The following is a 21,694-nucleotide window of genomic DNA, read 5'->3' as shown; positions in this document are numbered from 1 at the left end:
ACACACACACACACACACACACACACACACACACACACACACACACAGCTTATATCTGCCTCAATTAACGGAAATACGCTCTTTGAGTGGATGTCTCTGAGGTACATTTCAAAGTGTGAGGGTCCTTTGAACAACACTGTGATCTTTATCTTTGCACGTACCAAAACAAAATGACATCAGGATAAAACATTGTCCATCAGAACAACTACTGCTGCACAACGCAACAAAATACATGTTCTTAAGTTGTCACAATGGGGCCAATCAACTTGATAGGAAACCCCGACTGTGGAAATGTTTTGACACAAATTTAAATTAGTTTCAGACATCAGCAAAGAAGGCTATTTTCTTTATCATCCCCACACGGACAATGCACAGAAAGGAGCCTGAAACTAACTCCTCTTGGTTAAAGAGAGCTGAAGATTTTTATTAAGAGCCCCATAACCCCTGATTCTGAGAGAATCCAATCTAATATCAGCAGAAAGCAGTTTGAGTGGTTCCCTTACCTGGTGTGAAGACATGGACGGATCCTAGCAGGAAGAGGACAAGAACACTGGTGGTCTTCATGGTGATTCTGCAGCCGTAAACTCCTCCGACTTCTACCTCGCACACCAACTCAGTGGACAGTGGGAAAGGTGCTCGGGGCGCTCCGCTCTCCGATGCTTATTCTGGCACTTCCTTTAGATAAAGAAGGGGAGGAAATTCACTGGCTTCCCTTCCTGGCGTAAAAGTGGGTGGTTGTGGAGACCAGAACAAGGCGGTCAGTGGGTGCAGACTTACAGTATGTCCGTTCAACAGGAGTCTTAGTTTTGAGTAATGTGTTTTGAATGCATCGCCAACTCCCATCACTTGTTTTTGTATTTATGTCCCCTGCTCTGACACCACTTGACCAGTTGGGAGGACACTGGGACTCACTCAGGTAAAGGATGTCGACCAAGTGTGAAATGAACAACGTGGCATCCAAGAACTGTACGTGATATAATTATATATATATATATGAGAAGAAAAACAAAGGACTTTGTGACCACTTGTACACACATGGTCGAACATTTCAGATACAAACAAATACAGACACAAAAAAATAAAACTATTATAAATTTGGTTTTGACAAATAATGATTGAAACACATGACAAAGAGGCAAGTCCTTACAGCCCTGGGGAGCTGCTCAATTGCCAGCCGTGACGTCGTCACCATTCTTCATTGTTTATGTAACAGTGCCTCCAGAATCATGGAGATGACCTCAGATGGGTCATTATTGCACTGATTATCAGGAAAATCTAGTTTATAGTGAGATGAGTGGATAGTTAAGACTCCCAGACATTAGCCATCCACTACCAATCTTACGTTACCATCATTTCCCCTTTGACAACTTCTACGTCTTGTTGGTTTTCAGATTGTCCCCCCTGAAGGCCACAAACTCTAGCTCCTGTGTTTTGGCCCTCCCGAAAACACAGGATGCCAGAGTTTACTTCCTTTCAATTGAGCATTGTGTTTGATTTCAGCTGAAGAGACCAAAGAGAGACACTTCAGAAAAAACAAGGACAAACAATATGTAGGCTGTTTGGCTAACTTGTGTGTTAGTTTATGTTGGAATAATTTATATATTTAGACAACTGCGTAAGAAAAATAGATTGGATTTTTCTGGTAGCTTGATTGATCTTTAAGTATTCTCATGTGCCTGAAGATTGGAGGTTTCATTTCTAACATACCATTTCTATGAGGCAGCGATGCCTCATAAAAACGAATATGGCTGAGTAAAACCAATAACATTTAAATGTTGCCACATTTTATCTTTGTACGAAGGAGGAAGCCAGCAGATCTCTGTTTCCTGTGTACACAGGTATGCTCGAGCAATCTTGGCTTCGTCTTCGTAGAGTAATCAAAGAAGTCACTAAGGTTGACGAGGAGGAAACGCGGATCGACAGGCCAGGCAATGCCAACATCTTGAAAATCACCGGAACCAGCAGAGCAAAAACAAAAAATGGTGTTCGTGTTTCCCGTAATCTCGTTGGAAAACACAAACCATCGCATCCAGCTTCATTCACTTGTGGTGCAAAAAACGCCCGCAGGACTATATGTGTCTTCTGTATTTTTGTTTTTATTTTACACGGTTGCATATTCAGCCGGAGTCACACACACACACACTTTCACACAGGAGAAGCGGGTTCGTTTCAAGTTGAAATTCATGCACATTTTTATTGAACAGTTATATAAAATACTTTTCATAGTTGCAAGTGCATGCCTCATCTGCCAACAGTTTTGAAGTTAAATTACAAAAGCAAGGCTTCATGTCGTGTAGTGAATTACTTGGGCACTTAAGCAGTTCTTAAAAAAGATCGAAGTAGTTTTTTTTTTGTTTCATCTTAAAGTATTGAGCAGTATCAAACCTGTAACTGATATACAAAGCAGAGTTCCAAATAATAATAATAGTAATAATAATCAAATTACACTTTCTGTGGCACATTTACAAAACAGAACAAAACTGATTTACCTGTTATATGACACAAACAGCTAATCATGCATTTTTGAGTTACACATGTAACTACACACCTCACAAGAATTGTCAAACATGCTTAATTGGACTGTGTGCACTTACAAGCGCAGGTTAAAAATATGATTTCTCATCCATCTTAGATAATTAAATGCTTCAATTACAAAAGAAGTTGAAGGCATAGAGCATCATGGTGTTAATTGAAAGTATGCAGGTATATACGTTCCCAGTATATGTTCACTAAAGCGCAGTATATTTCAAAACAGGCCTCCGCAGCCACGGTATTCAGATTTTCTATTTCCTTTGTTTGATTTTTATAAAACATGCATAGGCAGACACTTTTAAGTTTATTGTATTCTTTTTTTTTACACAATATAGGTTCTCTATTTTTACTTTGTTCGCAATACTTAAAAAGAGAAAAATTAACACTCAATTCCAGCAAGCCACAATAAATCTACCCCCCAACCCCTTCCAAAAGAGACAACAAAATAAACATATTTGCAAATGATAGATAGGTAATTGTAAATTCCAGTTATGAAACTCAAGAAAATAGGTATTCATTACAGTTATTTAGCCATTATACAGAAAAATCAGGTCAGAGCACACACCAAAAGAACCTGAGGTAAGCATAATATGTACAAAACCATAAAACGTTCCATTATTTGGCATTTCGACAACATTGCAACATTCTTTTTAAGACTGCCTAATTAATTTCAGAGCTATTTTATAAGAGTAGCAAAAAAAAGTTATCAATAAATAGTCCTTATTTAGTTTGTACACCCTTATATGTTAAAAACATTATCTCATGTCCTGTCCTTTTTAGTGCTGTATTTTTGTAAACGTACAATAGTTAGTAAGAAGTTACACGACTTTCCATTTTCGGTGGAAACGAGCGAGGGTCTTTCAAGAAATAAAAGAAAATAAAATCACCTTTAACATCCCTCCATCCCTCCTTCTCTCTGACATACTGCGGTGTGGCGGAGAATCAATCACAACAGAGGCCCGACCCTTCAGAAATGTGATTCGGCAATAACTTAGCAGATTTGACTATGAACTAATATTTTGAAGGCATATCCAAAGACTAGAAAGTGAGATGTCCCCCCCCCCCCACCCCCACCCCCAGCTTGAGCCATAGATGCCTCCCCCCCCCTCCTTTCTACACCTTCACCCGTTGCCCCTTTTCTGCGGTGGCGGGCCGTGATGACAGGGCAGCCCCGTCGGCCAAGTTGGCGCCTGCTGCCGGCCTTCACTGGATGTTGTCTCCGCTGCTGGTGCTCCCTTTGGCGTCCGTGCCGTTGGTCTCCGAGGACAGGGCCTTGTTGAGGGAGTTGAGGCTGGCGTCGGAGGGCAAGCCGTCTCGCCGCGGCGGCATCCTCTCGTTGATGCGATCCAGACCCTTCGCCTCCGCGAAGCTGTTGATCTTGTGCTGGGGCGAGAAGCCCTTGATGGCTGTTGGGGAGGCAAGACAAAGGAAAAGAGGTGGGGGAGATCAGGAGCCATTTTAGAGGGGAGGTATTAAATGATGAAGAGAATGGGGGTCTCACTTGCTCGCATTCACTCACACATCACCAGATTTGGCTTATCTTTGGTTTGGTCTTGGACCAGTTTGGAAAAAAAATTGTTGAACTGAGTAAACGACAACATACAGACGGCATCTGAGGAGCTGTTGGCTCATAAGTGCCAGTCAACCATGAACAATGAGTACCTGAAGGGCTTGTTAACACTAATGTACCTGCATCATTTTGATCCTTAAAGACCCTACTTTAAAGGAATAGTGTGTCATTCTGGAAAACGTGCTTATTTGCCTTCTTTCTTTCTGCATATTTTAAACGGGAACACAGCTAACCTGGCTCCGTCTGAAGGTAACGCAGAGGGCCTTACAGCACCTGTAAAGCTCTAATACCTAAGAAAAACCAAGTAGCACAAAAAAAATGGTGACATGAGGAATTAAATATGGCAGGATGCGGTAAAAATAAATTATAGAACTTTGCTGGAAGTTAATGGCGCTAAGCTAACCGGCTGCTGACTGTAGCATTATATTAAACGCACAAATATGAGAGAGGTTTGATCCTCTCATCTAACTCTATGCAAAGAAATGAATAAGCACATTGTCCCAAAATGTACACCTATTCCTATATCTTATAAATAGTCCTATATGTGTGATGCAACACAAATCTATTCATAAGGCTGAAGTAAACCTCCAACCGGTGATATAGTCGTTGCATTATGCTATTTATGAACCACACCACATATTGTACAGCATCTTTACTTATTCATCATTTTAGAGTGTTTAGTAGTTTAATAACAGAAGAACAATTCATATAAAAAAGGGTAGAACTCATTTTCATGAAATGACAACACATTAACACCATTGATCAGAGTTTGAAAAATGATATAACTGCACAGACAAAAGGATTAAACAATCCTTCTAAATCTATAGAGGGCACTCCTGGAATCAGGGTCAACAGGTTTTCACTGTGCCATCAATCCATGCTGTTATAATCAGTATCTGTGAAAGGACTCAGACAGTACCGGACCATCTAATGACCATCTTGTTCATGCCGTTTTGTAAATCTTAAACATTGCTAAAATATGGCATATATAATTGGGCACATTCCAGAACACCCGAGGACCCCAAACATCCAGACTGCCCCGTCACGTCACAGATTAAAAACAACAACAAAAAAGGGAAGAAGGAGAATGATGAAACGAGGGGAGGAAAAATAATAATAAAAAAAAATACTAGAGTGGAGCCCACTGAGACATTCACGTCCACAAAATGGAACCACGTTGAGACTGAGCTCACGTACAAAGACACTACAGAGGTACTCGGGGTGCTAACGACTTGTTAAGTCTGCTTGGAGCATGCAGCAATTGACTGGAGGTCATGAGGGGTGGAGGTCACAAGAGCATCTAGACTGGAGGTAAATCAAAAACAAGATCCAATTGAACTGAACAATGGAAACAAATAACAGCTGGTTTAAAACTTGAAATTGTGTTACTTCCACCTCTCATAAAGGCCGGGGCGGGGGGTCTTAATAGTAATAACGGGTATAATTGCAAAGACCCTTTTATCAGAATGAGGGAAGGAGACATCATTTTAGACAACAAATTGGGGAGCGTGGAGCGGGGCATGATGGGTAGTGTAGTTGTGTTGCTGCATAGCACAGGTCAGACACAGGTTATTAGCAGCTCACAGGGAAGAACACGACACAGCAGGGCCACAGAGGATCCACATGGAGAGAGAAGCAGAGGAGTGTCCTCTGTGGGGCAAAAGAGGAAGTACTGGACAACGGCAACGTAGATAGCAGCTGGCAAACTACTATTTAGCCCGCAGTTGAGGTTGCTCTTGCGCCAGAGGCGATGTGAATAAAAAAAGATTTTCGGGAGAATCCAATTTGGATTTCAAAAAAGCCTCCTGTGGAGCGTTTTAACACTATTAAATCAGATTGAGCTCGAAAGAAAACTGCGGTATTATTATATCAATACAGCAGCAACAACAATGCACAACTGCTTCAGTCGTTTCAAAGGGGAAATAATATTAGAATCTTTCATAGCAAGATTTATCTGTATTGCGTGAGGGCAGAGCAGGTGGTACGCTATCTAGCACGGTGCTACTACCATGTTGAGTGATTTAAATGAAATGTTTGTTTAAGGGTCTCCAGAACTTTAACAGCTTTAGATAAGAAAAGAAGCGCGACCTTGCACAAGACTTTATTAACATAGTTTACACAAATCTGCCAATTCTGTCTGTGTATGCATTCTACACAGGATCAAACATGTTGAGAGAAAGATCTACAAAGCACTGTATGGGTTATAGTGCTAGTGCTCTAGCTCTACTGGATACAGTATGGTAGCCAGCCGGTGCCTCTGGTATCTGGTAAAAGCTCCTTAGAGATGCCAGAGGACCTGATGATGCCCGTATATTCACACCTCCCACATTATGAGAGTGTGAATGTGCATTTCCTTAAAAGATGCAACCTCTATCCTGACCCTGGATGGTCCGATACTCTTCAATGAAAGATTACATAAACGCTGATATTTTAACTTCTGAAATGAAAAGCAAAGTATTGCTGTAACGGTATTATAGCACGTTGCCTGCACTAGCAAATATTTAGAACTTAGTACTTGCTTTGCACTCACTCAAATTCAGTGTGACTTTGAAAACTATGAAATCCATTCCCCCTTTAAAACATCGTGTGACCACAGGATTCCCGAAATGACTTACGTCTTTTGTCTCTGTTAATACTATGCCACATTTATTGTTAGCCCAAACACCCAACACACTCTATTCAAGCACCAGCGAGATGAATGAAAACCCGGCGGAGCCCCCCCTGTCTATTGCCGTGGAAAAAGCAACAGAAGAGGGCAGCCAGACCCATTTACCTTCGTCAGCCTCAATAGCTTCAATAGTAGCTGAAGAGAAGAAGAGGGGGGTTGCAAAAACGAATGAGAGAAGTGAGCAGAGGAGTTCATTTCGTCCTAGGTACAAGTCAATGAGCAGCAAAGACAGCCAATGCTGACAACAAAAGGTTAACGTCATCGCCACATTTTTTTTTTTTTGATGACAAAAAGGACACATGGATGTTAGCAGAGAGGAGAGAGGAAGAGGGATGAGCCTTAGCTTTAAGATGAGTTCCAGATCTGTAAGAGGGAAGGTGACACATGTGACCCCGTGGAGAGGATTTGAGGTACTTTGAAAAGTCTGACAAACGAATCGATGCGGTGATAGAAAAAGAAAAATGAATACGGCAGGGACAAACACTGATAGCAAATACAACAGGTTAAAGCAGGAAATAGATTAGTTCTTAACCATGACGCAAATCAGGCCATACATCGTGAAAGGAGTGTTGAAATAGGACGAATGGAAAACAAGAACAAGGTTTTCAGTGGATGTGTGACTGTGGGGGTGTCATGGCTGTGGCATCGAAGCGCTGTAGACACATGGAGGCAGCGCTGCTTGTTGTGTTGTGCGCAACATGAAGCAGCATCTGGAAACTGCAGGATTAGCATCTTTTGATATGAAATATCAAAAATGCTGGCTTACTGTTGTGAGGTGCAAGGGGGGCGGGGGTTGTGGGGGGAGGAGAGAAAACCTTTTGGCGTTTTTAACCACTTACCAATTTCTTACGGTCGTCCTCGAGATCATAAACTTACATACAGTACAACGTTGTAAATCAGCTTTACACAAAGACAGGGATATGAAGGCAGAAGGTGAAAGTAACGTAACGGCTGTACAGTACTGACGACTACGGGACATACTACCAATGAGGATGAGATTACAAAAAGGCGCGAGAGGCCACAGAGTGTCAACGGAATGGCTGATGGAGTCAACATTACAGTAGAAGCACACTGGCGTCTGCTTAAAGAGGAGGGGAGCAATGTGATTCTACCAATGTTGCAACAGGAATCTCTGAACATCACTCTACCTTCACCGGGGTTCTCTTTAGTGTCAGCTGCTTCACAATTAGCTTAAATTCAAATACTCTCAAACTGCCATAATCGTATGTTAAATCCTTTGGACCACCACTGTTAAACAGGTCATCGGCAGAAACACAATCTCTAGAGATGCGAGTGGTTTCAAAGTTCTGATGAAACAGTCAATATTGGGTTAAAAGCCATCTATTAGAGACGCTGTTTGTGTACACATTTGCAGAGGATATGTTCCATTACTAAGAATTTAGAGCTTTGTTATGACTTAAATCGACATCCGTAGTGGAGAGCATCCCAGCCTCCCTAATTGAGATACACAGGATTGCCAATTTTGTCCGGATGTTATTTCAATTTGATCACTTCTCCTCTCACAAGAGGTCACAATGCAATTCGAAGCGGGCCCAGCTCAGAAGCCATGCTCCGTGTGTACTTTGTGTTCCATGATTTGTGGAAACAACAAGAACTTATTCTGCTGTTTGCAGCCAAGAATTCCCCATCATTCTATCTGCTACGTGCATCTTCCAAGCTGTTAATCTGAGTGCTAATGTTCTTTAAAGCGAAACTATGGAACTCTAGAGATAAAAAAAGACACATTCTGTCATGTGAGAAATAAAAAGTAGAATTCGAAAGCGATAAAACTAACTTAACAGACTTGTTTTTCTAGTGTACAGCCTGCTTTAGTGCTAGCTGATGTGTGAGAACCTGTGAGAGGAGAGGGACGTTGTCTGGATTTCTGCTTCGTTTTTTTGTAAAGGAAAGGCAGACAGCGGTTATCCCCCTTTCATTCACAGTCGCTTGTGTCAATTCCAATTCATCCTTTGGATCACAGAGAGTCCCGCGTCTATCCCGACGGAGCCCTGCTGGGATCTACAACTAGCGCTCAAATTTGGACAATAAAGTGACCATTTCTTTGTCAGGAGTTCCAAGTAAATTTGAAATGTTTGTAAAGGCGTTTCCAGAAAGCCTTTGCTGCAGCAGCTTGTCAAACTCATTTAGGGAGTGTTTGGAATTCAACATAAGAGGGTGGACTGAACTCTAAACTTGTCTCACAAAAGAAAAAAAAAAAAAAAAAAAAAAAAAACGAAAAGAAGAACAACACAACAGAATACTTGCACAACCGATTATACCTGCGGTTTCTAGAAAGAAAGGAGAAAGAAAAAGATACAGGTAATATTTGAGATAAAACCAGTGGAATATAGAAAGAGACGGGGACGGGGAGACACACTAGAGAAGACAAAGGGGACAAAGAAAATCTGCTGAATGTTTGTGGCACTAAAGAGGAGACTATCGACGGGAAATGTAACTTCATATGCTACCGTCATTTATCCAGGAAAAAATACTTCACTGAACTACATTAAAGCTTCATAGAGCAGCCGAAGTGTTTAACTAAAACATGCAGTATAGAAAGGATACTACCGAGTGAAGCTGCCAGAAACATTTAACTTATTTTACTTCGAGGCAGCAATTTTAAAATCCTGGTCCTTCACTGAGGGATGGGGGGAGGGAAGGAGTCTATATATACAGTATTCCCTAAACACTGAGCTAGCACTTTATTCAGGGTATTGCTGCGTAAGGGGAATTTATGTGCGAGAGAGAATCCGTTGTGGGGGCCGAAGCTGGGGGGTCTCGGGGTACTTGGTGACAGTCTTACCATTCTGCAGCTTTTCTTTGCCACCGGACAACACTCCGCTTGGTAGCATGCCTGTTGGGGTCAGTCCCTTCAGCGTCAGCACGCTCTCACTCTCCTCTCTGAAACATCAACACAGAAATCCACACAATATTTACTCCAGTACGTATTATTTCCTGTAGGATATTTGTTTTTCATATACAAAATAACAAAAGTTACAGCAGACAAGTTGCATTGACATTCATTTAAAGTCGGGTTTCCAGCCACTGAAGGAATGTCCAATATTCACTCTCCTTTTTGGTCTCCACCAACTCCTGAGGGAACTACGTGGCTCTGTAGCCGCTAAAGGCTCCACTATGTTCACCCGCTAGTTGCTGACTTAGTCTCTCTGTTGTTTGGTGCCGGGCAGGCCGTGTGAAGTGGGTTTATCAGAGCCTGAGAGCATTGAGACTGAACCTATTCAGTAAAGTTGGGGCTGAAAAACCAAAACAATGAGCTGAAAGACACTAAAAAACATCCGTACAGCTGAGGGGAGAACTGCAACTACAATGGTAGAACATACAGGACACAAGGCAGTTCTTTTTAATGTTTGCATACCTGAGCACAGAAAATACCCTGGCCATCTTGCCAATGGCACGAATCTTGTTGCGGATGACCTCCTTCCGGGCAGAAGCTGTGGCACCTGGAGGAGTCAGAGGTCAGACACAGTCATACAAGCTGTGACTCGTGCATACTAAAACCGTGTCCTGTGGAAGTGTGACACAGTCTGTTCTGTGAGTCTCATAAAGTTTAGTAAATGTGGTAGAACGGAGCGAGTATTTTGGACTATTAATTTGATCCAGAAGTGCATCAGACGGACACGATGCAAACATGGTGAGGTTACTGAAGTTCAGCTTATATACAAAAGATCCACCCACACGTCACAACAACTGAGTGATTCTCAGCATTCAGTGCACTCATGCTACCTGTCTGTACTGTAACATCAGTGGTGTTCAGTTGAAGTCCCTTTCACTCCTACACACTATTTTGGCCAGGTAGGTACTTGGTACCACTGAACATTGTTAAATCATCTGTACCTGTCCTGGTCCTTGTCCAAACACGTCTTATCAGCACTTTAGATGAGCGCACACTATATGAATTTTCCTGTGCTGTGTTTTGGTTGCGGAGACTCAAACAGGAATTTTCCTGGACTGGAAAACAAAACTTTGTTTTAAAGAGACCTTTTTTTTTCCGTTTCAAGGCTCCGGGGAGCCAGCGTGGAAAATGCATGAAGTATGAAGGATGGAAATGAAGTTGATGTATGGTGAAAGGCTGGGTAAAGGAAAGAGCTGTCTCGTTTAAGACTCTTAATCTCATCCACTGTTGGATAAACCATTATTACTTTGAAATATGTTTCTCCACAGGATTGATCCCCTGTAGTAACACCACTTACTTCAATGTGTAAAGCAAATATATTACTTCAGCTAATGCAAATTAGCTTCCTGTAAATGTTTTTTTCTTTGTTCATGTGAGAGATTTGGCTTTACTGTAACATTACCGACATGTCTTTGTGGTAAAGGATTAAAGAGAGATCAATCGAAAGACTCTGTAGTAGAGTTAGTAGGTGTTTTAAACAGTGCTGTTAGTTGACAGACTTAACCACAGGGAGCAAGCACTGGACAAAAGTCTATCTATCTACCTCTGCACACACACCGCTATGGCTAATGTTTGTACCTTTTTTGGGGGGATATATTAGCTGTCCTTCTCATGAAACACCCCCAGAAGAGAAGACAAGAGAAAGGGACAGAAAGATCAGTGGATGGCCGTAGAATGAAAGATGAGGTGGTGGAGAGGGCGCAGGCGGCGAAATAAAAAGAGAGGCAAGAAAGCACAACAAGTGTAAAGTAAAGCGGTGCCTTGAACTTAAAAAAACTCTGGAAAACATAGAAAAGAGAGATTAGATGAGGTAAACCAAAGTAGTGTCAACATCACAGCATGAGACAGAGAAATGAGGAGAATGCAAAGAAAATGTGTGAAAAAGTAGTGAGGTTTGAAATCATCAACATGAAGGCAACTGGAAACCATGGAAACAATAGCAGATAAAGAGCAGTGCTGGCACAGAAAACGAGACCACGAGTGAAAAGACAAAAGGAAAGAAGGATCCGTGTTTATGTGGTGAAAATATACAAGAAATGAGCAGAAGACGAAACAGAAAGGTGAAAGCGAGGGCAAGGAAACACAAAAACAAAGTGGATCAACCGAACACTCTGAGTGGAATATGATTAGACGTTCAAGGACGGCTAATTATTTGAGGGGCCGTGTAGTGCGAGTTGTGCCGCAGTCCAAATCCACTAAGCGTATTGCTGCCATGCCAGAAAAAGGAAAATGGATCAGCATCATATATAATGTGAAGAGTTACGTCGTAATCAACGTGAGAAACAAAGCTTTCATGTTCCAACGTGATGCTGATCTTCTTCTGGCGCGGCAGCACCACGCTGTGTGCAAATATTAATATCAATTTTAGTTGAACTTTTTTCATTATGCCACCCATTTATAGTCCGTGATTATTTGTGAGCTTTGATCATATGAGCTTAACTTCAAATCAGCTGAAGGAACCGGCAGCATTTGCGTTTTCAAAAAGTCTAATACGCTGCACCCCTGGGTGCTGTTTACAGAGTCATACTGTGTGCATCAGTAAACACAGAGAGAGAGAGAGGGAGGGAGGGAGGGAGGTGGTGGAAGGACTGTTGAGATCATTTCCTGTTTGGCTGTAAGGGGTGGGGCAGGCAGAAGGAAGCTCATTGTAGATAAGCTGTGACCAAACAGATTTCCCAAACTTGCCACGATTATAAAAAGCACGATTACTGTATGACTAACTGTGCTGTTTGAACCCAAGAGGAGTTGCACCACAGAGTTATCTAGCAGAACAAAACACCTCCAACAACTGTATTTAAGGCATATCCACACTTTCAAGGCCTTCAATTTGGATTTTTTTTCTTTTCAGACTTTCTAAGGATTCGCTGGGTATTTAAATGAAGTATGTTCAAGCAGCCGAAAGCAAAACCAGAAATGGTTTATTGATTCGACTGTGTCACGTGTCGAACGGTCTCTCTGTTGGTGAGATGTGGAAGAACGTGAAAATTCGATATATTTAAACTGAATGCTCTGAAAATAGGTCAGAGCAGCCATGGTATGGTAAACAACACAAGGATTGTGCATTCGTATGAGGTTTAGAATGAGTGTGTCTGGTGCTCCTGTTGGCAGAGAACTCCCTCTAGTGGAGCTAAGGCAAACTGAAGAGGGGGGGGGGGGGGTCTGCCGTGCTTACCGTCCAGCTCCTCTTCAGTCGTCAGCTCATCACTGGAGCAGATGCTCAATACGTTCACAAGCATCTCAGTCACTGTGAAGAAATCAGAAAAACTGACATTTTACAACATGAATCCTATTTTTTTTTAAACACGCGGTGCTAGTTACACGGACAAAGATTCTCACTCTCACACACTCACACTCACACACACACACACACACACACACACACACACACACACACACACACACGGCGAGCAGTGTCCATCGGTGACCTTGCACACATTGCTAGGAATGGCCCTGTGCGGAAGGGTCACACCCAAAATAGGCTTCCTGGGGTGAGCGAGTCAGTCATAGTTATGTGTGATCCGCTGACACAGACGTGTCACAGATCTGACAGAGGGGCGCTCTAAAAACCAAATGCCTGGAACAATCTTCAAGGCTGTGAGAGAACTCAACCCCTCTGCTCATGTTTATAGCCATTTCTAAACTTTCACTGACTTGAAGGATTTCACTTTGTGCGTTTCTGGTTCATAAATCATTCGTAGTAAGTATTGTATTTATGAACTATAAAGTGTCTGTGCTACATTCCTTGAAGTCGGCCCATTTTCAATTACTGACTCAATGTGCAATACAACTCAATGACGCATTTGGTAAAAACTGCTTGTACTTCGAAAGTGTGCGTGCTCACCTTTCTCCCCGACGAAGGGCAGGGACCAGGTGAAAACGTCCATGAAGTTGGGCAGCCAGTAAGGGTGAGGTGAGCAGTTGAACTGTCGGATGTTCATTACGTTGTTCTCGTACTTCAGCACTGCCGCTGGGGGAGGGTGAGAAAAGACGGGGAAAGGTGGTTGTTAACATACGTCGAAATGTCTAAGGGCAGATATAACAAATTCTGCTAATAATCACGAAACCTATGATGTGTCCGTCAACATCCACATGTCCCACGGCCTGATTATTTTAACATGTGCGTATACGTGTTGAAGCTTACGCCATCTCCCTTTTCTTCTTCTATAGTCGCAGATAGTACACCGCGGTCTGAAATCCATACTTGACTCCATACTTCAACAAAACCAAGAGAAAGCATCAGATAGGATTAAGGTCCAGGTCCATTACCGGCCGCCATCCTGTTCCCAACCACCACTTAGAAACACTGTGTGGTCACGGCAGCTTCACATATCGAGGTACGTATATCCCTCCGACGGACCGCCCGACATGTTATTAGCCAGGAGAGAGTTACCCACAAAGCACTCTGCCTAAAGTGCCGAGAAACAAGATGGTTGTTGGAAAATATCAACATCTGAGGAGCTAACAGTACGGACATTAAAACATATCCAAAGCATGGTCCCATGGATTGTTTTGGACATCAAATTTGAACAAAAAGAAGACCAAAATATTCTCTACTTGTAAATAATACTTTATATCTGTCATTTTGTTTATTTATGTATCTATTACGCCATTCCCCGAGGGGACTCAATCATTTCTTCTTTAGTCATTAAAAAACAAACAATGCCAGAAAAACTTTACTTTACGAATACTTTGAGTTTTAATGTGAAAGGTTCTTGGCTGTTTTTGTTAGTCATTAGCTGCAGGTTCTGTGCAGACTTGTGACTGAAGACAATCTTCGCTACAGAGCTCCATTTGGGAAAAAAAACAATGGAGAAATAATGTAAAGTGGCCAAAACGCTGTCATCAACACCACAACACCAAAGCCTGGACGTAACTCAAGATGTTGTCAGATGCTGTCAGTCAAACCTCTGGGTGATGACAGTGAATAAAAGGATCCGGTATAAAACTACCTACGCACACAAAGACACTTTAAGGTGATTTGTTAACGCTAGCGTTAGTCAATCTCTCTCTCTGACAGAAGAACTAATACATCTGCATAATTGCAAACTGAGATGTGTAAATTGAGGCTCAAAAACTGCACAAGCATCAAAATGAAGGTAACCATCAATTCCTGGCGAGGAAGAGGGGGGGGGGGGAATCAATCCCCGTTTTTTCCCGCTTTGGAACATTTCCTCTGTGTATTGATTACCGCCCCAAGTTGGTGAAGCGTGTGTCATTCCCAGGATTGGAACATGTGAATAACATCACAGAAACACACGGCTCAGCATTTAGGCTCTGTAGGCTGAGCACTTTTCATTAGTTAACAGAAGACCATCAATTCCTGGTGAGGAAGAGGAGGAGGGGGGGGAGAATAGCCAGAGGCGGCAGGGATAATAGTTATGGACACTGTAAGGTAATGTTCCAGGCAATCTGACATCGACATGAAACCATGAGATGCTGAACTGCTTACTTCCACCCACCTGCTTCTGCCATGAAAGTGTTCCTTTGTACGCTGCTTCAAATGCTAAAATATATCAAAATCTATGCGCTGCATCATTTAAAGAATTGATATGACTAAGTGTGCTTTAAGGAATTAGTCCAACAGCTGGGAAATGCGCTTATTTGCTTTATTGTCGAGAATTCTTTTTTTCTTTTCTACAAGCTAAAATGGATCCCATCAGAGCAATTAAAATACTACAATCATAAAAACAAAAACAAATATACACACATAGTGGCTATAAATTATTCAAGCAGTTCTACCACTCATGTCTCAGTGGAGGATTTGGTGGGTGTGGTTAGGTTGTTAGGGTTCGCAGAATAAAAGCAGCAAAAACTTGAATTTGCCTGCTGACTTTAAATGAGACGGGATGCATATGGAGTATTTCTCCGTGTGCCGTATTCAGTGTATATTTAGAGAAAGCCTTATCATAATCACATGGTCTCTGTGCCCCGCTGACATAGAAACCACCTCCCAAACACTGACCACACAACACCCCGTGTGACCTCACCCATGATTAAGGCCCGGTGTGAACGTGGGTGCTGAGGAAAACATGAGAGCCGACCGTCACTAATATATCAGTGCAGTATATATATATATATAGAAGCCCCAGCCTCTTGCATACAAGAGGCCAGTCTGGTGGCCCAGATCTGGGGAAAGCGGACACCATGGCTGGGTCACCGTGGGGGACTTTCCTGCCTCGGTCTCTCCCTCTCTCTCTGGTCGGGAATAGCTCATCAAACCTGGCATCCCGAGCAGCTAGAACCTCGGTCGTAACACAAATGGGGTCAGAAAACATCCTGCTAGGCTGGAGTTCGCCCCAGTGTGTATGTGTGTGTGTGTATGTGTGTGTGGAATCAATGAGGCATGGTAATGCATATAGTGCAGTAACTATGCAATCAAAGTGGTCCCTTAAGTATTGCAAAGCATTTACATTCCACTGCAGTCACCTCTTTATCCCAGGCTGCACAGATGAACACACACACAAATACACACACACACACACACACCAACACAAACTCCTGCAGGGGAACATCCATGTACTGTATAATTATTCTACAGTTATTATCGATAGCGGGAAAACACGACAACTCAGTCCAATCAGAAAAGCATTGCATTACCATGACACACACACACCACTCAGACGGGGCAGTGGGTATTTATGCGTGTGCATGACAGCAGTTGTGCGCCTGGGCAGGCCTTGCATAAACATCACATACTCCATAAACATGGTCGAAGCACTTGATTGAATGAAGCCGCGGAAGCCCGGAGGGAGAAAAAAATAAATTAAAAAAAGGCAGAGCGGGGGAGAAGGTCAGCTCCCCCGCCATCCCTCCTTCGAATCGGATTCCCTTTAAAAAAGCAACAAGACACACCCGACAACCTCCCCCGTGCAAAACAAACATCTTCATCAAGCTCCGGGTGAGAGCAGGTCAAGGCCCACGTTTGTTTCTTTTCTTTTGATATTCCATTTAACACGCAGATATAAATGGTGACAAGAACAACGCGTTGCTGCGTCCCCCATTATCCACACATGCTTTACAACAAATGCTTAGAAGTTAGTGCTCATGCAGCAGGAGGGCACACTGCCTTTGTGGTGAACCAGCTGGGTGCTCCGTGTTTAACGCTGCACGTCAGCCACTAGATGTCTCTGCTGCTCCGGTGGTGGGATAAAAGCAGGGGAGCCGAGGCCAAGCCTGCTGCCACGGTAACACAGATATTGCGAGTCGGCGCCCCGCTCATTACTTATTCAAAATGGAGTGCCTCGAGTCGGTTTCCCCGGGTAACGAGGACTGTTAAGTCTGCTTTGGGAAGAGGGGGAGATTCCCGCCGTCCTGCCCTCCGACGCTTTAATGCTGACTGCATATCTGTCTCTAAGGCCTCTTGTATCAAGTTCCACTGGATTAGTATCGCAGGCCAGCCGTTTTAGCCCTTCTTGGTCCATTACATTCGGCGGCTCTCCTCCATTTCATATCAGACACATGGATGGCAGGGACTGAATGTAGTCTGTGTACAGATGAACAATGCATGAATGGTTTCTAATTCATTTTCAGTTCATAAAACAATGAAATACGTTTAAGTAGCACAGAAAAGTAGGGAGTAGTATAGGGTTGGGACATAACACCTCGTCATGTTTGACAAATGACAACAGGTGGATGATGATTTCAAAATCATGATCTGAACTCAAGGGTCCATTTAATTGCATCTCATGGTCTTCTCCAGTGGACAGAGTTTGCTCAGTTGTCGTGGATTTACCATAGCTCAATTCTTCTTCCTCAAAAATATGAAGATAATGGGAACAATGAGTCTAGCAAATAAGCACAATTTGAATCAGAATTGATGAAACTTCAACAATACCCAGTCCTACACACTGCACTCACCAATGACCCATAACTGGGCATACATTACACTGTAATGACTTTAAGATCCCGCTTTGTGTGGACCGTGAAGCACCTGTCCGGCATTACGTTGTTATTATTTCTTGGTCGATGCCGCATGTTTACAGGAAACTGAAGGGAAGCCCAGTAATGACCAGAGTGATAACAGATGGGTGGTTCATCTGTGCCAGGGATACTCTTCTCGCTGGCCCCCGTGACGAGGGGGGGGGAAGTGAATTCCCTGCTGCACTGGCGTCACATCACTGCCATAGATTCCATCCTGCCGTTCATTCCAGTGGCAGGGCCGGGAGCCAATCATGCCACTCCGTTTCCTTCCTCTTCAAATCAGCAGTCCCGTCAACCTGCCAATCAGCACCTGACCTCCTCATCAAAACAACGACACAAGAGAGGAGCAAGGCATTTATTTGGTTCTATATGGTTTAACAGGTGTGGGATGAATCTAACCCAACCGATCCTTCAGTGTCTCAGGAGTGAGATTTAATACAAATTAGCGTCAACAGCGTTGCCAACATCTCGGCCATTCAGCTTTTATTCCATCAAGGCACCATATCCATTAGGACTCAGTTGTTGGCTTTCGGGGGCCAGTCAATAATGATGCAGCAGAAAACATTCCATTAATACAAAACCGCAAGCAATCTCCAAAGTGTGCAACTGCCAACTACACCCCACCCACCACCCCCCTTCCTCCTCCTCCTCCTCCTCCTCTCCCTCCACTGCAGTCCCTTCAGAACTCGAAGCTCAAACAGTGAAAACTGCTAAATCACTGCTGCTGTGTTTTCATTTAACACAGCTCCCCTGCCAGCGCTGGAGTGCAGGGGTGCGTTGTGCGGGGGTCAGTGCTGCGATGGACAGCTGGTCAGCGCCTGACACTTACTGCAAAGCCAACAGTTTGACTCAAATGACAAAGGATTGATGGGTGGCATCCCTGAAGCAGAACTTCATATCTTTACAGAATCACATCCTGAGCATCATTCACGCGTCGATCGACCTGACTCAGCCACCAGTCCGCTTTACTTCTTGTGGAAGAGTTGTTGTCCGTTTGTGGTGCCTCATAGATATCCTCCGCCGAGGAGGAGGAGGCGCCACCACACTTCGTGGAGACATCTCATTGGTTAATCTGGCCAACTCCCTGCACTGTATTGATGGGACCCGCTGATGCCTCCTCCCTCCACCTTTTTAAGATTTATGTGCCCACTCGATTGGTCATCAATCACGGTACATGCTCAGTGGGCTTCCAGCTCTGCCAAGAAGCTAAGAGTAGACCAATTCATTACAGAGGCTTTGGTTCTACCAGTGAACCCAACCCACATGACTGATTAGAAGAGCATCAACAGGACTGATAGGACTCTATTGGCTAGCTGTGCCTGTTCCATGGTATTGTGTGAGTGTGTGTGTGTGTGTGTGGGGGGGGGGGGATACATCAAGCAGACGGTTATTAAAGTGGATTGGGAACCAAGTAATTGCATAGCCGCAACTTGTCGAAGTTTTAAGAGCTTTGACATGAAATCTCTGACTGGACATTTAGCTTAAGGGATGTTTATTTGCTCTTGCTCCTGTATTTGCCTTTTTAAGCCAAAGATCTTGCCACTTTAGGACAGCAGATTCAGTCGAAGAGAAATAAAGAACACGTAGTGCTGCCACTGAGGATGCATCTGTGTGCCTGATTGAAGTCGGTCCTAAAATCAAACAGAGAGTAATCTTTTTCTTTCTGATAACCACTCTTGCTCCGGCAGGCATTTTATCAACTGAAGGTCAACCAGTCGCAGCTGAGAACACGGTGCAGACCAAATCATTTTCCATATACCATATTGAGCTCGAGAGGCGTAAATGATTTGCCCGGCAATTGGCTGCCAAAACTAAAAACAACATGCGCTTGAGATCACTTTGTTCGCGTTGCGTTGACCATGAGCCCCCGGAAGATTAGTTGGCATGGTACAAATGGGGTCCTAATGACAATACAGGCAGGCAAACTGCAGTTTCTTCACTATCCTTATTGTGCAGTGAAGGAGGCACAGAGGCAGCTCATGGGGGGGGGGGGAAAGCAAACAAATGTAACCTAATCTTAGATCAACCAAATACACCTGCAAATGGGGCAAAAGAAAATAGAAAAGGCCAGCCCTCACTCCCAGTCTGTGACATATTCAAACCAAAGGCGCTGCATTATAAAGCTCCGTTATGGCATTTCATCACGAGAGGCATTGCAGAAACAGCGTGCACCAGCACCATCACTCTTTCCTTCCCATTTCCATTTCCTGTGGTTCGCCCATCAACGCCCCCATCCAAACATGCCCCCACAGCCAAAGCAATATACTGTCTGTTCTCCGGGGGAAAAGTGCTGACTCACAGCACAGAGGCAAGCCTGTCTTGCTGCGTAGGCACCATAGCACAGCATAGGGCGACACCAGGTGCCAAGTCAACCGGCACCAGGCCATTTCATTTCTCGCCGGCTTTGTCCCTGAACTGACCTGATCAAAATCAGCGGCGCAGAGATTATTATCATTGAGCAAGTGCAATATTGTCACCAAAACGTTGTGTACGACAGGGGTAAAATGGTTGTCCAACAACTGCATGCACTGTAGAAGTGGAACTTAAGATTCACGAAGACCTTTTTGATACCGTATCAGGGTAATTGGAAATATGGCGTTATTCAAAGTTCCTCAAAGGACAGCAAAAGACAATATCATTTATATTCTACGGTGGAATGCATTCATCAACATTACTGTAAATGTGCCAGTGTTAGGCTAATTTTCAACTGTTTGTACCGACAGTAAAACATAATTCTCCTATAATCTAAGAAGGTTGTTAGAACTACCAATCCCACTCGGAATGAACACAGTCTGCAGCTCTGTGCAGCTTGTGGTCGAGTCCAGAATGCCCCAAATATAAAAGCCTGGTTTACGATTCCAAAATACTCTAAAAGACGACTAAACCAGAGATTGCTTGTGAACCTCAGTAAGCAATGTCAGCTGGCATGTTCTTAATTAGCCACTGAAGATTGACAAAGATATAAGCCGTACCTTTGTTGTTGTAGACATCTAGGTAGTTGGGTGCAGAGAAGATGGTGATAAGGGATGGGAAGCCAGTGGTCTGACTCTTTCTGTACATGCGGTATCTGGTGAAACATCCAAAAGGAGAGGTAAGCATTAGTAGACATTACAACCTTGTACTCCTGGATTAATCATTGGTGTTCAACCCTCGGGATATGATTAGCGGCGACAGTTTTCATGGCCTCTTGTTTTCACCGCGGCTGTGTGTTTGTCTTGTACGCTGACGCGTCAGCAATGAGGGGGGGGGGGCAACATCGGCGTAGCCTTACGAGAGTAAATCCCCCGCGTTACAGGTTAAACATGCCCTTAAGTAGTCATCATCACGCTTGAACCAACTCAGCATTCAAACCCACCTACTCGGATCTCCCAGGAACGTCTGTGCTGCGTTTGGTGGTTTGGATTCTTGGAATGGAATCAAGCTTTAGGTAAACAGAGCATTAACTCAGAGGATATGTTTGCTGCACCACACCTCGCAGAAACTATTTACGGAGATCCAAAAAAAAGAAAAAAAAAAAAGAAGGCGCAAACAAAACATATATGGAACTCAATAACATTACGACATGTGTGGTTTAAATTGGCTTGGGGCTGCAGCCTCATCTGGGACGTGTCCAGGCGTCCCATGTGACCACGCTGCGGGAGGGAACGGTAAACAACTGTGTGCTCTGAATCCCACCGCCTTAACCTCGCTTAAAAGGGAGATCAGCTTGACACATCCACCCACCTGCCCGTTTGAAAATCCTCCCAGGCTTTCCAGTGCGTTGTTAGAAATGTGTCTGAATGCGAAGCAAACAACATGTAGTGGCAAAACGCCACAATCAAACTCGACTTTCTCAAACCGCGGTTCTTGACTAGGTCTGCATGAATCACACTCATCCCATCACATCTTACTCCTCCTGCTGCTGGATTCATTTTCATTTCTTGGATTAACATGACTTCTCTCAAAGTTCAGACCGCACCGAAACAGGCTCTCCAGACGGGCTCGAGTAAGACCCCCCCCCCCAGAGCACTGGGGTAGCTTTTCATTTAATACCCTGGTCTGACTCACTCTGCTGCCTGACAGTGTGAGGGGAGATGACGACGAAATGCCA

The 21,694-nt window shown here is 43.6% G+C and overlaps 1 protein-coding gene across 3 annotated transcripts in view; it reads right to left on the bottom strand.

Annotated features, from left to right (window-relative positions):
• Positions 1-2,167: 2,167 nt before the first annotated feature.
• The window catches only part of LOC116385780 (serine/threonine-protein phosphatase 2B catalytic subunit alpha isoform), a 60,082-nt gene continuing 40,555 nt past the window's right edge, over positions 2,168-21,694 (bottom strand). Inside the window, exons 8-15 of one of the 3 annotated variants that reach the window (XM_031851496.1) lie at positions 20,577-20,671; positions 13,526-13,651; positions 12,857-12,928; positions 10,147-10,231; positions 9,574-9,671; positions 9,050-9,058; positions 6,876-6,905; positions 2,168-3,938 (exon numbers count right to left, since the gene is read on the bottom strand). In XM_031851496.1, coding sequence (XP_031707356.1) covers positions 3,736-3,938; positions 6,876-6,905; positions 9,050-9,058; positions 9,574-9,671; positions 10,147-10,231; positions 12,857-12,928; positions 13,526-13,651; positions 20,577-20,671 — 718 coding nt within the window. In that variant the 3' untranslated portion in view covers positions 2,168-3,735. The remainder of the gene's footprint in view (positions 3,939-6,875; positions 6,906-9,049; positions 9,059-9,573; positions 9,672-10,146; positions 10,232-12,856; positions 12,929-13,525; positions 13,652-20,576; positions 20,672-21,694) is intronic. The other 2 variants (XM_031851497.1, XM_031851498.1) reach the window with 2 other exon arrangements.

The sequence above is a fragment of the Anarrhichthys ocellatus genome, unplaced genomic scaffold, assembly GCF_004355925.1.
Source record: "Anarrhichthys ocellatus isolate YVR2014 unplaced genomic scaffold, GSC_Weel_1.0 scaffold11, whole genome shotgun sequence".
NCBI classification, from domain to species: Eukaryota; Metazoa; Chordata; class Actinopteri; order Perciformes; family Anarhichadidae; genus Anarrhichthys; species Anarrhichthys ocellatus.
The sequence above is the reverse complement of the archived record's forward strand: the minus strand, read 5'-3'. Positions and strand labels throughout refer to the sequence as shown.